Raw genomic sequence first — 16,552 nt, forward strand, 5'->3', positions numbered from 1 at the left:
ATTATACAAGTCATATAATTATGACAACTTGAGACATATATATATATATATTTTTTTTTTTTTTGAGATGGATTCTCACGCTGTCACCTAGGCTGGAGTGCAGTGGTGTGATCTCGGCTTACTGCAACCTCCGCCTCCCAGGTTCAAGCAATTCTCATGCAGCAGACTCCTGAGTAGCTGGGATTATAGGCACCCACCACCATGCCTGGCTAATTTTTTGTATTTTTAGTAGAGACAGGGTTTTGCCATGTTGGTCAGGCTGGTCTGGAACTCCAGACCTCAAGTGATCCACCTGCCTCAGCCTTCCAAAGTTCTGGGATTACAGGCGTGAGCCACGTTGCCTGGACTGAGACAAGTATACTTTTCTGTTTGTTGTTTGCCTTTCAATATTGGCTATAACTATTTGATGTAACAAGGTTTAAATTAGCATGCATAGAAATTTAATATTTTTCCTTTTGAGTTCTTTTGTTTCTTCTATGCTTAGAACCTTCTTATCCAGAAATGTTATTCACCTAAATTTTCTTCATTTATTGTTTAGTGTTTTCTACTTTTTAATATTTTCTTTTGGTTTTTATTTTGGTATCTGATATGGGGGAGAATCTACACTTAATATTAGATTATTATTATGTTAGATTACATGCAGATTATAATAATTGGATCTAATTGATTAGATCAGATTAAATAGGTTTTTTGCACACTGAATAAGTAGCCTCCCCATTGGCTTCATTGCTTCCTTTATCACATCATATTTTATTCTTTAATTTACCAGTATCTGTTTCTGGGCTACTTCGTCCTGGAGTCTTGGGCCCATATTGCATGGCTTTAAATACTGTAGCTTTGTAATGTGTTATAAAATCTGGTAAGCCAAATCTGACTTATTATACTTATGTTTTTCAAAATTTTCTTATTCTTCCAGAAGTTATATTTTGATTTTGATGGGAATCATGTTGATCCTATTTTGACTTTAAAATAGTCAGTCTTTCCATTTGGGAATTCAGATGGAGAATACTTAAGAATCTTGTAGGCTGGCGTGGTGGCTCACGCCTGTAATCCCAGCACTTTTGGAGGCCGAGGCAGGTGGATCACCTGAGGTCAGGAGTTTACAACGAGCCTGACCAACAGGGTGAAACCCCGTCTCTACTAAAAATACAAAAATTAGCCGGGTGTGGTGGTGGGCCCCTGTAATCCCAGCTACTCAGGTGGCTGATGCAGGGGGCTGATGCAGGGGAATCACTTGAACCTGGGAGGTGGAGGTTGCAGTGAGCTGAGATTGTGCCATTGCACTCCAGCCTGGGCAACAAGAGTGAAACTCCATCTCAAAAAAAAGAAAAAGGAAAGAAAAAAAGAATCTTGTTTTGCAGACAAGATATGGAAGCTCAGAGGAGAGAAGCGGGGGCCCAGGTCTCCTGACTCCCTCTCCAGTGTGCTCTCTACTCACCCTGCTGCCCATCTTTCTCCCCACTAGAGGCAAACTCCATGTCCAACCTGAGGCTCCAGTTCCCTGTGACCACCAACTGGCCCCTGGTTGTGGGGTACTGGGGCCTGTCCCCTGCTTACCAGGTGGGCAGTTCTCTAGCAGGTGGACAGTGAGGGTGGCAGGGCTAAAGGTGGGGCGGTTGTCATTGTCATCCAGGATGGTGATGAGCAGGTGGGCCGTGCTGTTGAGCAGCCCGATGTCCTCAGCCAGCAGCAGCAGCTCCAGGATGGGTGGCAAGAATGCCTCCCGGTCAATGATGACACCTGACCTCACGGTCACCACACCTGGCACCCGGTGCCGCCAGCCAGGGAAACACACAGAAAAGGGGTGCAGTGGGGAGATAGGGCAAGAACCAACAGGGAGAGAGCAGAGAAAGACAGGGGCACCATGGGGACAGAGATGAAAGTGGAGCAGAGGCAGTAACAAAATGACTTTCTTCCCCACAGGCTCAACCACCCGTGCTTAGGGAGGGCCCCATGCATCTCCTGTGGTTGTCCCCTCTACAGGTGCCCTCTGCTGTCTTCAAGACTCCTGCCTGGGAAGAGTGACCCAGGGCACAGGGTTGACCTTCTCTGTTGCTTTTCTGTTGGCACTTGTCACCAAAGCAGCCTCCTGTCCAGGACCAGACTGATGTGACATGGTCTGGTTGGAGGACGGGAAAGGTGCTCTGGCTACTTCTGCTGGACTAGGGGCCTGAGCCTCTGGACTGCACATGGGGAGATGATGGGAGGGGGCTGGGGGGGCTCCTGGTCTAGGCTGAGAGTTTGTGCACCAACAGGTCCTGTGTATCGTCTCCAAGCCTCTTCCCAGGTCCCCCTGCCAGGCCACTGGGTGATATAACCCAGCTGCAAGATGGGGACTCTGGGCTGTGAAAAATGGGGTCTCCATGGACAGCCTGGGTCCAGCACTGAGAACGGAGGCCCTCAATCCAGCAGTGGGGCCATCCCCACCCCAGAGTCAGGCTGGGAATGCTGGGTGGCAGAGAGGCCTCACCGGTGCTGCTGTTGATGTCAAAGAGGCCACTCTGGGTGCCCAGCAGTTGGTAGGTCACCACGGCGTAGATGTCTTCGTCTGCATCCAGGGCCAGGATGGGCCCATTGAGGACCGTGAGAGGGGTCCCTGGGCCAGAAGGAGAGGGGTCACCACAAGACCAACCCAGCCCCCTGCCCTCCCACCTCCCCTGCCCTGCCCCGGTGAGCCATGGCTGACGATGGATGAGAGGGGAGGGAGGTGAGGTGGACAGGGTGGGGAGGCCCTGGGGGCGGGCCTGCGGCAGCCTTGGCAGACTGAACGCAGATGCCTGGGGAGCGGCCTCAAAGCCCTGCTGGGGAGAAAACATGAGAGTGGTGAGCAAGGCCCCAGCTGCCCAGAACCACACCTGCCTTCCCAGCAGCCTTTGAGGCTGGCCGCTCCTCGGGAGGGTCTGGGGCTCTCTGACATCCCCTCCCCGTGTATGGGTCTCGCCTGTCCACACATGTGTGCACACAATGCTCTACCTTTGGGGGTCTGGCCATACATGACTAGAAAAATCCAAACATGTGTGCGTCAAGTTCTGTGTTCACGTGGCCACAGGCACTTGCCCAGAAGCACGCACAAGCCTGGGAATCCCTGGTTGTGCGCTCGTGTGACTCTGCAGGTGGGCATGTCTGCATACGAGAGTATCGGTGGGCACCCATGTGCCTATGTGTGTCTGTGCACGTGTGTAACCCCACGCACATGCCTTGGTATAGACACACACGGGCACATGTGTGAGCATACACACAGACAGGTTTGAGAATGAAATTCACCTAGGGGGGGACGCCCAGCCAGAGATGAGCAGGGGCTGGGGAGACTGGAGGAGTGCAGGTGCCACCTCAGGGGACATCAAAGAGGAGATTTTGTCCCTCTGAAGGAAGGTGAGGCTGGTCAGTGCATGCGGGAGAGGGCTACACTGGCCTGCCTAGGACCCCCTGACCTCCCACTTCTGATTATAGATGCTCCCCAGGACTTCCAGAAGTCCCTGGGATGCCCAGCACTTCTGGGGTGGAGGGAGCAGTGAGGGGTGGGCCCACACCCCTCCTAGGTAGTCCTCACACCTTAAATGCCCTTCTTGAGGGATGGTGGGCTAGCTCTCAGACCACCCTGGGGAACAATGACCATGACTGTCTCTTCCAACCAGACCTGTAGTCTCTTTGGTGCTCGTGGGAGGCCCGGCAGCCCCAGCCCATCATCCCCTGGAGTTGAGACCATCCTTCCCCTCCCGCATCCACTAGGGCCTATGTTCAGCTACTCCATCAGGCTTAAGGGAGGTCCTCAGGCACCACAGGCCTCAGTGGTGCCTGGCAACAGCAGGAGCTCCCAGGCGGGCCCAGCACCTACCAGCGGGAGAGTTTTCCATCACCTCTGCCTGGTAGGTGCTTTTAGTGAAGAGGGGGTGGTTGTCATTCTCATCAGAAAGGAAGATCAGAAGCAAGTCATAATCCTGCAAGGGGCAGAATGGGGCAGGTTGTAGGCCATGCTCAGCAAAGTACCCCCCACCCAGGTGGGAGGAGGGTTGGGAGGTGGGGGATCAGGGCACAGAGGTGGATGATCAGAAAAGCCCACACCAACATGAACTCACATTTTTCAAAAGAAGACATACAAGGGGGCAAGAAACATGAAAAAATGCGGCCCGGCGCTGTGGCTCACGCCTGTAATCCCAGCATTTTGGGAGGCCGAGGCGGGCAGATCACAGGGTCAGGAGATCAAGACCATCCTGGCTAACATGGTGAAACCCCGTCTCTACTGAAAATACAAAAAGTTAGCTGGGTGTGGTGGCGGGCGCCTGCAGTCTCAGCTACTCGGGAGACTGAGGTGGGAGAATGGCGTGAACCCAGGAGGCAGAGCTTGCAGTGAGCCAAGATCACTCCACTGCACTCAGCCTGGGTGACAGAGCGAGACTCCGTTTCAAAAAAAAAAAAAAGGGAGTAGAGAGCAGAGGAGCACTACATGGGAGGCGCATATAGCTTATGAATTTCTCCAGCCTGATGTCTCCTCTGGCTACACAGATAGGGCAACTGAGGCCCAGAAAGAGTGGTACCTTGGCTGAGCCACACAGCTAGTCAGGGGCAGAGCTGAGATGAACTGGGCCTGAAAGCTCCTCAGATTCATGAGCTGGAAGGACAGAGCTGATCCCCAACCCAAAGGGACTGTTTGCTTTGTAACATCCACCTCCCTTTAATCAAGAGCTCATTTCTTTGGCTTTTGAGGGGAGAGCCACCTGGAAAACGCAGCCCTTCGAGCACCTCAGAGCATGCTTGTGGGTGCATGCAGGCACATGTGCTCCATGCACAAATGCAGTGTGTGTCCAGGTATCAGTGGTTTGGGGCGGAAACAATGATAGTTGATGTTCACTGAGTGTTTGTCACGTGCCAGGCACTGTGCTGAGGCTTTCACGTATATTGGCTCCTTCATCCTTTCCACAACTTTGGGGTAGGTGTGATCTTCATTTTGCAGAAGAGAAATGGAGGCCAAGAGGACTTAACTCGCCAAAGCCATGCACCTACTGAAGGGGAGAACTGGGATTTGAACCCAGCAGGTGCTCACTCCAAAGCCTGCACATCTAAGCCTGTCCATGCTGCCTGCAGGAGGCGTAATGTGTTCTCTCTCCACGCACCGCCAGCTTCCAGCCCCACTCCCACCAGTGCCCTCCAGTCTCACCCTCCTGGCTATGCGTGGGTTCTCCGGGTTGTCCTTCACAGAAATGGTCAGCTTGTACTCTGGAATCTGCTCACGGTCCAGGGGCCGGTTCACAGTGACGATCCCTGTCTGGGATGTGGAGGGTGGTGAGCTGCATGGAGACCTGTTCCCTGCTTTCTGTTTTGGCCCACAGATGCCAACTGCTCTGCCTGGCCTCCCTAAATTGCCTAAGAGATGGTCTAGAAGATCAAAAATGTGGGCTGGCAGGATCTCACCAGGGCGAGAGTGACCCACTGATGCCCAGGCCTTGCTGCTTCTAAGGGATGGCCCTCTGAAGACCCCATGGTGTTGTCGGCCAGCTACAGACACCTCAAGAGGTTAAGTGAGAACTTTGGTGCGTCTTGATTAAACCAAGTGGTCCCACAGGCTCTGGCCCCATCTCTGCACATGATAAGCCTCAGGGCTGGCTCTAGGTGGACTCCAGAGATGGTTCACTGGGGAATCCAAGATTCCATGTTTCCCACAGAGATGTCCTCATCCCAGTGGAGGAACGGAGCCTGGTGGAGCCCACACGGAGGCAGCAGAAAAGCCTCTAGGGCAGGGTCCTCTTTTTCACTGGAAACCCTGGGAAGCTCCCTGGGGTCAGTCTTGGCCCTACCGTGGCATTGATGAAGAAGGCCCGCTCGCGGTTGCCTGCAGTGATGTTGAAGGTGAGGCGTGCATTGCAGCCGCTGTCAGCGTCGCTGGCCAGGACGTGGGCGACAAAGCTGGAGACAGGGCTGTTCTCGCTGATGGTGATGTTCATGGGCAGGTTCAGCAGCACAGGGTCGTTGTCGTTGATGTCTAGCACCCGGATCCCCACCAGCATCTGGGCCAGTCAGAGGAGGAGGAGGGAGGGGAGGAAGAGCGAGGGATATTGCGCATGGCAACCGAGGAGGAGGTTCGCCAAGGGCGGCATGGAGGGAGGGAGGGCACAGTTAGTCATGGAGAAGAAAGAGAAATGGGGAGAGGAAGAAAGAAGAAAAAGAACATTAAAAAGGCAAGAAGATGAAAAGAGGATGATGAGGGAAGCAGGAAAGGCAGAGGCAGAGGAGGGGCAGTGATGAAGGGAGTGATGGGGCAGGGGTGGGTGCAGGAGGGGCGCTGAAAGGCAGCATCCCCAGAGAGGTGCTGGGTGCGGTGAGAGGTCTGTTAAGGGCACCAGGGGCAGGCCTGGCCTAGCTCCAGGGCAGCCTGTGGCCTCTCTTGGCACAAGGGTAACAATGTTTGCAAGAATCTCTGTGGCAAGTACAGGGGCAGCGAGGTGAAGCCAGTGGGTGGGGCCCCCAGACTCACTGTGGAGCTGAGTGGGGGCACCCCCCGGTCACGGGCACAGATGGTCAGGTTGTAGAAAGCGATGGTCTCCCGGTCCAGCTCCACGTCCTTCCGGACCCTCAGCACCCCCTCCACAGGAGAGATCACAAACTCCCCTGGGTGCCACCCAGGAGAGGCCCGAGTTAGTCGGGCATTGGCAGGAACTGCAGAGACCCCAGGACTCCTCCTGCTTCCTCTAGCAAGCCTCATTCATCAGAGATGGGGGACAGCTGGGGCCTGGGTCCTCCAGTGACCCCAACTTCAGATCCTCATGGGAACTTCAAGGACTGAGATGTGCAGGTGGATGGTAACAGATCACCACAAGAGGTGAAGGTGGATGCAGGCCACTCATGCCCCCCAGGTGCCAGACCAAACAGCCTCCCACCCTGGGCCACAGGCAGGCCAGAGACTGACCTGAGTAAGATGGTTATGTTGAAAAAGTGGGGGCTCCCTGCTACACTGGCGCCCCCTGTCTAAGCACACTCGATCAATGAAAGCATCAGGCGCTTTGCAATGTATGATCCGTCCCACAAGCCATGGCTTGTGAAAAAGGATATTGGGAAGGGCAGAGCTGACCACAAAGCAATGCTTTGCTAATGGTGAATGTGCAGGCACTGGGCAGGCAGAAGGGGACGGATGAGGGGCAGGGGAGCCCACAATGCCCTCTATTCAGTCCCCATATTGAACTATAGTTGGAGTGCAGAGTGGGTTCCCTATGCCTGTGGTGACCCTGATTTCCTTTCCTTGACATTTCTGAAGAGCTTCACTGGCCCTGTGGCTCCAGAGTCCTTTTCTTGACTGGGTTTCAGGGCCTGATGTCTGAGAGTCCAGAGCAAGAACCTGAGATTCTCAGATGCTGACCCGGAAGGCAGCCCAGAGACTGTCCAGTCCCTTGTGTCCTTTGGAAAATGAACCAGGAGCCCAGGGAAGGGTTGCCACCTGCCTGCACTCCTACAGCAACTGAATGACAGACCAGGATTCAAACCCAGTGCTCTGGGTCTTAACCCATTGCCTCATACAGGACTTGTGTTCTTTCCAGGCAGCACCACTCAGAGCCGACCGGGGAGGGGTGAGAACAAGGAGGGTGGAGGGAAGAGGCAGAGGGAAGGAAACCAGTGAGCAAGCGCAAGCACAGTTGGAGAGGCAAGAATGGTCGGGGCTGTGGCTCTGACAGGAAGAAAGTTGGGGGGATGTGAGCTAGGGAGCTGGGAGAGCCTGCAGAAGAGAAGCCACCTCTCGGCATTCCCCCAGGAAATGGAAGGGAGAGAAGGTTAGTTACCTCCTTCACTTTCCCTTTGAACACTTGGTGGAAAGGGCCCAGAGTGGGGCACTGACTTGCTCCAGGACACACAGCACAAAGGACAAGGCAAGGACAGGGGCCCAGGCTCCCCCACAGTTTTCTCTGCCTGCCTCTTCATATCCTACTCACAATTCCCTGTCCCCAGCTCCTAATACTCTGATTTACAAAAACAGCCCCTCCCAGTCCCACCTGCAGCTGGGATTTCCCACCAGCCCTTCCGCTCCCAGGCTCTTCCCATCCAGTGGGCTTCACCCTGCCTGGGGGGCGGAAGCTGCTTAAAGCAGGATTTCCTGAGCCTAACACCCCAAGGTCTCCAAAGAATTGGGGATTCCCTTTCTAGGGGTTTCCCAGCCCTGTCTCAAGCCCTGGTCATATGCAGGCAGAGGGCCTCCTGCTCTCCTTCCAAAGCCAGGAGGAGACACCATCACCACTCCCTTGAAGGCTCAGGGAGGCAGGCCCAAGGGACCAGGGGCAGGGCCAGCCTAGTTCCCCTGTGCAAATTCTCCTCCTCGGCAGCTTGCTCCGGGGCCAGACTTTCCCATCCCTCCACAACTTCTGGAGACAGGAGGTTAAAAGCATAGGCTTTTGATCCAATCATATCTAGGTCTGCATCTGGACTTCATGCCTGTGTGCCCTTGGGCATGTTACTGAGCCTTGCCTTGATGTTCTCATCTGAAAAACAGGCTAATAGAGAGATGCCACCGTGGGGTTGTGCTGGTACTGGACAAAGCCTGGCCCACCTTGTGTGTGCTGATCCCAAAAGGGAGCCCAGGCAGGCCTCTGAAGGAATGGGGAGCTTTTAGGGAGGATAAGGATGTAGGAAAGGGGTCCAAGGAATGGGCGTGACCAGAAAGGGCAACTGAGAAGGCTGGGGCTCGAGGGAAAGGCTCAAGTGCACGTGGCCTGTCTCCAAGCTCTTCTTTGAGCACACAGCTCCTCCTCAGGGCTCAGTGGGGCTGGTAAGTGGCCAGAAATCTGGCATCTGTCTCCCTATAGAAAGCAGCCTTCCAGCCTCAGGCTGCAGCGTTGGGAAGGCGACCTTTAAGCTGGGGTCCCAGGCACGTCCCTCCACGCAGTGGTGCACTGTGAAACCAGCTCTCCCCAGACAGCGGCGCTGACTGTAGCATCTGTCAACCTTTCAGTGACCAACATGAACCCCGAGGTGGGAGGAGATGTGGGAAATGGATGTCATGACTCATGTCGACAGCACCATCAGGCCTTCCTCACCTCTCTCAGCCTTCATTGATCATTTGTGAGATGCGGGTGGCGCTCAGTGACTCCAAAGTTATCTTTGGGCTCTAAATGTCTACTCTTCCTTCCTTGGGGGAGGAAGCCTCCCACCCAGGTCAGCCTTAGGAAACTCCTAGACGTCTCTCACTCCTTTGGGGGTCTGTCTCTTAGTCTGCCAGGACTCCCCCACAAGGTCCCAGATTCCTAAAGCTCATCCCAATTACATGTGGATTGAACCCGGGAAGTTTTGCTTGTGACTTAAAGGCCACGGCATGGAGGTCTGCACTGTGCTCTGTGCCTTGAGGCTGGGGTGCAGAGCGGGCCCCTCATGGGGTGGGGCTTCAGCCTTCTGCCCAGCACCTGCCTCTCCACCAGGTGCTGGCAACCTCCTGTGCTCCAGGGACTCCCATAAAATTACAAAATCTCTGTGTTTGTGAAAACAGCAGAAGAGAAAGGGCCTTGCTGGTTTCCAAAAGGGAAGGCCTAGTGCTTGGCCAGAGAGGAGATTTTGGGACCCGAAAGGGTAGCACATCCGAACAGAGTTACCCACCACAAGCTCTGGCAAGCAGGGGCTCTCATTCTCTCATTTGGGCCCTCCACAAATAGGATGTTGCTTTTTCTGCCAGCCTCTTAATTGCAAGCGAGCCTTGGGTTCATTGTTGGATCTTCACACTGCTCTTTGTTTCCTGGATTTAAATACCTCTATGCTGACAACTCCCAAATACCCGTCTCCAGCCCAGACCTCTCTCCTGAACTCCTGGCTTGTATATATAACTTCTACTTGACATCTTGAACCGACCCTTCTTTCCCTCCACAACCTCCTGCAGCCGCCCTCCATCTGTCAATGGCAACGCCATCATCTTTCAGGCTGCTCACGCCAGAACCTTTGACTTTCTCTCACATCCCACAGCCAATCAGTTAGCACATCCTACTGACTCCACCTCTGAATTACACCAGAGGTGGCCACCTCTTTCCACCTCTGATGCCACCACCCTGTCCCAGCTACCTCCTTCTAGCCTGAGTGATTGCAGCAGGCTCCCACCTGGCCTCCCTGTTCCTGTTCCTTCACCCCTCCAGTCTGTTCTGAGCGCAGGAACCAGAGTAGTCCTGCTGAAACCTAAGTCAAATAATGTCTCTCCTCTGCTCAAAGCCCTCTTAGGGCTCCCACCTCAGAGCAAAAGCCATGCCCTCATGATGCCCCTCAAGGCCCAACAACATCTGGCCCCATTACCTCTCCACTCTCAGTTCTTCCTACACTTCCCTTTGCTCAACTCTCTCCCAGCCACAGGCCTTTTTGCTTCTCTGTGAACCTCCCAGGCATGCTCCGATCTCAGGGCCTTTCCACTTGCTGTTTCCTCTGCCTGGAATGCTCTTCCCCAGATGTCACTTGACCCACCTTTGCCCTCCTTCAGGTGTTTGCCAACCTACAATTGCTGCCTTCACCCTGACACTCCCCATCCTCCGGCTTGATTTTATTTTTCTCCATAGCCCTTAGCACCTCCCAGCATACTAAGTTATCTACTTAGTCAGTTGGTTCATTGCCCATGTCCTCCAACTGGAATGTATATTCTATGGCACAGGGATTTGCATCTGTTTGGTATCGCCAGCTCTTGGAACATGGCTGGCACACTGGAGGTACTCAATAAATATTTACTACATGATCAATTAAAAAATCAGGATGTTAGGCCAGGCGCGGTGGCTCAAGCCTGTAATCCCAGCACTTTGGGAGGCCGAGATGGGTGGATCACGAGGTCAGGAGATCGAGACCATCCTGGCTAACACGGTGAAACCCCGTCTCTACTAAGAAATACAAAAAATAGCCGGGCGAGGTGGCAGCGCCTGTAGTCCCAGCTACTCGGGAGGCTGAGGCCGGAGAATGGCGGGAACCCAGGAGGCGGAGCTTGCAGTGAGCTGAGATCCGGCCACTGCACTCCAGCCTGGGCGACAGCGCGAGACTCCGTCTCAAAAAAAAAAAAAAAAAAAATCAGGATGTTTCACGAAGATTTGGATTTCTGCTTTTCTTTTCAAAATGGGCCCAGGCACTCCCAGGCTGGGATCTGGACACAGCTACAACTGGCAGGAGCTGAGTTGTGGCTGGGCAGTCCCCACCGCTCCTGATTCTTTCCTACACCATCTCCCACGAAGCCTCCTTGCCTGACCCTAGCTGGCCTCTTTGGGTCTGGGATTCCCACTCTAAAGTAATGAGTGAAAATGGACTTGAGAAGTTGCCCTCAAGGCCAGGGCAAACTCTGCTCTTCATCTAAGGAGAAGGCTGTGAATGGGTGACCACGAGATGTGCAGAGCAAGCCAGGCGCTCCCTTGGTGTGTGGGTTTGGGGTCCTGAGGGCGGGGGCTGTGTTCTGCACACACTGTAAGGATGTGCTTCCCTCATCTGCCCTGGGGCCCTTCCTCTGGGTATAAAACAGGGCATTTTAAAATCATGTTCTTAAAGGGGTCTGTGTCCCTCCAAGACCACCAGCCCTTGTTCCCGGATTATAGGGTGTTCTCACCACATCTCTGGGAAGAAGGGGTGGGAGAAGATTATTTTCATCATTGTCATAGATGGGGAAACTGAGGCCCAGAGAGGACAAAATCACACAGTGGTAGGGCCAAATGCCTTGAGACCTCCCTTCTTACCTTCCCCTGAGTGGGTGCACAGGTGAGACCCTGTGGGTGGCATGCCCCCCACTGCCCAGCACAAGCCCCACTCACCCAGAGGGTCTCCGTCCACGATGCTGTACTCCACCTGCCCATTGGGGCCTGAGTCTCGGTCATGGGCCAGGAAGGTCCACACTCTGGGCCCCGGCTGGCCCTCGGTGACTTCAAATGGTCCCTCATAGTGCCGGGGGAAGGTAGGCACGTTGTCGTTGATGTCATTCACATTCACAAGCACCTGAGATGGTGGAAAAGCTTAGCCAGGGCCTCACCCCAGCCAGCTTTGTGCTGGGCCTACCACTCACTGGGCCTCAGTTCCTTCCTTTGTGAAATGGACCTCACAATTCTGCCTCATGAGGCCCGTGGAGGAATCACATGGGATGTCGGATATGGGTGGGCCTTTTAAGCCATGCATGTGGATGAGTTATCATTATTGCTAAAGCCTTTTATGGGCATAATAATCATATTAATAAAAATGCTATTGGCCAGACACAGTGGTTCACACTCGTAATCTCAGCACTGTGGGAGGCTGAGGCAGAGCCAGCCTGGGCAATATAGCAAGACCCTACCTCTACAAAAAATAAAATAGTAATACATTAGCTGGGCATGGTGGTGCATGCCTGTAGCCCCAGCTACTTGGAAGGCTGAGGTGGGAGGATTGCTCTTGAGTCTAAGAGGTCGAGTCTGCAGTGAGCTGTGATCAAGCCACTACACTCCAGCCTGGATGATAGAGTGAAAATCTATCTTAAAAAATAACAATAATAGTACAATAGTACTGTTATAGACTTCTATTTGTTGCTGCACTGTGGTTGTCTTACGAGGTCTCATTTGCTCCTCTCACTCCTTACAACATAGTTTGTATTGTCCTCCTTTCACAGATGAGGAAATGGAAGCAGGGAGGTTAAGCAATTTGCCCAGGGTCACACAGCTGGAAAGTGGAAGAGCAGGGACTTGAAACCCAGAGTTCATGGTTTTCCCATGAAGGAGAGGAGGGCAGGGTTGTCAACTGTCTGACAGATATAGCCACACAGGAAAGTTCAGTGACCTCCTTAAAGTCACACAGCAAGTTTGAGTGAGTTGCTGAGATTAAGACAGGGGTCTTGGACTTACGCATTTTCCTAGGACAATCTTCCCCTAACCTGTTCCCACATTGGAGCTTTCTGGGTCCTGTCTTTCCCCCACCTCCAAGCCCAAGTTGGGTCTGTGTCCCACACACCCACCGTGGTGGTAGAGGTGAGGCGGTGGGATAAGATGGGGCACTGGTCTGTGGCAGTGACGATCAGGGTGTAGCGGCCATGGCTGATCTCGTAGTCCAGCTCTTTGGCAGTACTGATGACACCCTAGGGGACACATGGAAGGGACAAGGATGGATCTAAGGGTGGTAGGTCTGGGGCACCCTCTGACCAATTTGGGAAGTAGGCCCTGACATTGGAGCCATGATGAGGAACCACTGCTACCCCCTAGCCCAGGTTGCACTCCACCAAACTTTTCATCCTCCCACACTGAGTGCCCCCAAACTTTCCCCTAGACTGCATCTTTGCTCCACCCCCCTACAGTGTCACTGAACTCCTTGCCAGTCCCTGGAGAGGTTTCGCCCCTTGTCCTGATCCTGCCATCAGCTGCTGACCATGTGTCTGTCGATGCGGAAGGTGTTGATGATGTTGCCTGCGACGATGGCATAGGTGACTGTGCCGTTGGGACCCTCATCCAGGTCCAGTGCCTGGATGGTGATGAGGCTGGTGTTGAGCGTGTCTGGGCCCTCATCCAGCAGCACCTCATAGTGGGGCTGCTGGAACACGGGCGCGTTATCATTCTCATCCACAATGGTCACATACACGTGCGTGGTGGCCTGTGGAAAAGAGTGGGTCAGGTCCTTGGTCAGGTAGCCAGAGGGACTGAGGTGGATCCAGATGGCTGGGCTGAACTCAATGTGACTCACACAGATTGGGCAAGGGAGAAGAAAGCAGGGGGGAAGTCACAGGCTGACGGAGAAAGAAAGCTCAAAAGCTCCACCAAAAGCCAAAGCAAGGTAACTGCTCTGTCCTAGATGGCACTTGCACCACCACTCCTATGTCTGTGACCCCCCAGCAGACATCATTAATCAATCACAAAACTGCTGAGGCCAGATGCAAACTTGGGATCCTTGTCAGCACAGTGCTCTAGTGATTAAGACTGGCATATGGGATGAACCCTGGTAGTCAACCCAGCTCAGAGCTTTACCAGGGCCTGTGTCTTATTGAGCCTAGGTGTCCTGCCAGATTACAAGAGGCAAGAATGTGAGACACTCGACCCAATGCCCTATTTAAGCTTCATCTCATGTAAGTGAAAGAAATACATATTTTCAGCATTTTCAGAAGGAGGACATTGGGTTTGTGGCAATTTCGTGGGCAGAATTTGTCGACCTGTGAAAAATAAGACTCACAGAACATAACTTCATTACAAGAACAGCTTCTACAACATACCGTCCTGTGATCTACCATCTCTGCCAATGCTTGGGTCAACTGGACCACAAATAATATTCAGCTAATCAGAACTCAGCAATCAGCACTCAAGAATCAACTAGAAATGGTTCTTACTCCCGCTGCCTGCCTTTCTCCACCTGGGAAGATGTCCCTTGTGGACTGACTGCCTTACCCTGGCTCTCTTGCTATCCAGCTTCCTGCTGGGCGTGGCCAATGGGAGGCCCTGGCAGAGGATGAAAGCAACAGGGAGAAAGAGGCGGGGGTGTTTCTTCCACACTCCCTCCATTCCCCACTGCGGTTCTGCCCATGGCTGTGTTTCTCCTGCTTGGAGACAGGGGTCCCCCTTTTATAGCACCAGTTTTCACTGGGCTCCAGAACATCACTTCCTCTTCTTTCCCTTTGGACTCATGAGTGGTAGTGGCTTCCTGTGGTTGGTGATAGTCTCTGGGTGCTTCACCAGCCTTCCTAAACAGTCCCTGTTTTACAGTCTCTTCAGCTGAACCCTTTCTGAGTGTGCCATCTGTTTCCTGCAAGGACCCTAACTAATACAAACCATAATGAGTGACTAAAATAAAACAATAAGGTGTTAATCACTGCAAAGGTGTCTGGGTAGAGAGAATGTGACTAGGCCATTGCCAGGCCATTGCCAGGCCAGAGAACAGAAAGCAGGTGGTACAGACAACTCAGTGTAGGCAATTTGCATATGGTTTTTTCCTTGGGACTGGCTGGCTCTGGAGCTACCGATGGAAGGATGGACAGATGGGCAGGGGATCTGGACCCAAGAAGGCTGTCACTGTCCCTGAGGAGGCAATGATTCCTCTGAGATGCAGCTCTGGATCTTGGGGGTGGAGGGTATTGGGTGTTTGTTGAAACGGTTTCCAAAGCAGGTAAGGTTGGCAGCCTTGAAAAGGAGCTGTGTGGCCTTGGGCAGGTCACATCCCCTCTCTGGACCTTTTCTGTCTGTTTAATAAAGGACCTGGCTTGATTTCTAAAGTTGTTTCTAGCTCAGATGTTCTGGGTTTCTGGTCTGCTGTCATCAGCTAAGTGGACTAAAGTCCACCATTAGGGAGGCATTCCTTTGGGTTGCAGGGTCTCAACGAATCTTAAAATAACAAGCATGCAATGGGGGAAAATGCATTATTTTAACATTTCTCAAACTTTTCCACCAGAGTGGAGAGGGAACTTGCACAGTCTGAGGACTGGCCTAAATGATTTGTCTCCAGAATGAAATATCTTTGCAATCTCTCATGTTCTCTTCGAAAGCTCATGTGGATTTTACATCCTTCTCTATCATTGTTCCTGCTTGTTTTCCTTAAAAATAGTGGTGGAGGCCCCAAATATTCAAATAAAGATGACTGTCAAGGAAAGCCACCATGTCCATCTTGTGGCTCTGCAGGACCTGCAGGCAGCTGTGAGTACTCACTACTGGTGAGGGGCCCAGCCTCGAACCCTCCTGAGTCCCCTTACCTGCCGGCAAGAGTACAAGAGCACCACCTTGCAGGAAAGGGGCTGAATTCCAGCCTCCCTGTTGGGGAGGGAATGCTGACATTTCCCACTTTCCCAAACTCACCTCCCAAATTCTCTGGAAGTGGGTCTAACCATTGTGTACGCTGCAGGGGAGGGGAGTGAAGAGTTTGAACAGAGTTGTGCCTTAGAGCCCCTCCTGCTCTGAGACCAGGTCTGGGCTTGAGAAGGGAAGGTGGGTTTGATTTCCTCTGGTCTCTGGAGGGAGGAGAAAGTCAGTGCTCCAAAGGCCCTCTAAGCTGAGCCCTTCCTGTCCTGTCCTGGTGTTGAGGAAACAGTGCTTGAGGTTTCTGGACCACGTTCCTTGGGCAATGCCTGTCTCACCCTGATGCAACCCCAGGAGGCTCAGTGGTGGGCAGTGTGGCGGGGAGAAAGGAAGTGAAAAGGGGGAGGGAACTGGGCCCAGCTCAGAGGCTCTACCCTCCTGCAGAAGGGTTTGGTAGGGCAATTGCTCCCCTTTCTCTAATTCCAGGCTCTCCCCAGCTGCTAGGCCCCGGGGCAGAGGGAGTCTGGTTTCAAGGGTGTCCTGAGCAAGGCCAGTCCAGGAAGGGTTGAGATGGGGTGGTGCTCTAGGGTCTTGCCCTTAAGGGACCACCCTCACTTTTGCCAGAGGATGTCAGGGTGAGAATGGCCCAGTGTCCACCTGATCTCAGTTGGCTTTGTACCTCCCCTGGTGGAAGGGAGCTCACGCTGTGCCAGCAGGAAGGGCCCTGGGCTGCCTCCCGAAGTGGGGTCACAAGGCCAGGAGCATGCCCAAGGACCTGGGTTATGTCCTGGCAGCCTCTGAAGCTCCCATCCTGGGGGAGTTCCCTGGCTCCATGGGGACTGGGCCTGCACAAGGTCACTTAGTAATAGCATGATGCCTCAGCTTTCGTCTGTTGTAGCCTTTCCTGC

The 16,552-nt window shown here is 53.3% G+C and overlaps 1 protein-coding gene across 6 annotated transcripts in view; it reads right to left on the reverse strand.

The window, feature by feature from the left end:
- The window catches only part of CDH23 (cadherin related 23), a 419,472-nt gene that overhangs the window by 23,274 nt on the left and 379,646 nt on the right, over nt 1–16,552 (reverse strand). For all 6 annotated transcript variants that reach the window (XM_025397731.1, XM_025397736.1, XM_025397735.1 and 3 more), the window contains 9 exons: nt 13,300–13,521; nt 12,893–13,012; nt 11,730–11,910; nt 6,470–6,603; nt 5,793–6,002; nt 5,156–5,263; nt 3,836–3,938; nt 2,471–2,596; nt 1,558–1,761 (listed from right to left, as the gene is read on the reverse strand). In XM_025397731.1, coding sequence (XP_025253516.1) covers nt 1,558–1,761; nt 2,471–2,596; nt 3,836–3,938; nt 5,156–5,263; nt 5,793–6,002; nt 6,470–6,603; nt 11,730–11,910; nt 12,893–13,012; nt 13,300–13,521 — 1,408 coding nt within the window. The remainder of the gene's footprint in view (nt 1–1,557; nt 1,762–2,470; nt 2,597–3,835; nt 3,939–5,155; nt 5,264–5,792; nt 6,003–6,469; nt 6,604–11,729; nt 11,911–12,892; nt 13,013–13,299; nt 13,522–16,552) is intronic.

Source organism: Theropithecus gelada, chromosome 9 (genome assembly GCF_003255815.1).
Source record: "Theropithecus gelada isolate Dixy chromosome 9, Tgel_1.0, whole genome shotgun sequence".
Taxonomy (NCBI): domain Eukaryota; kingdom Metazoa; phylum Chordata; class Mammalia; order Primates; family Cercopithecidae; genus Theropithecus; species Theropithecus gelada.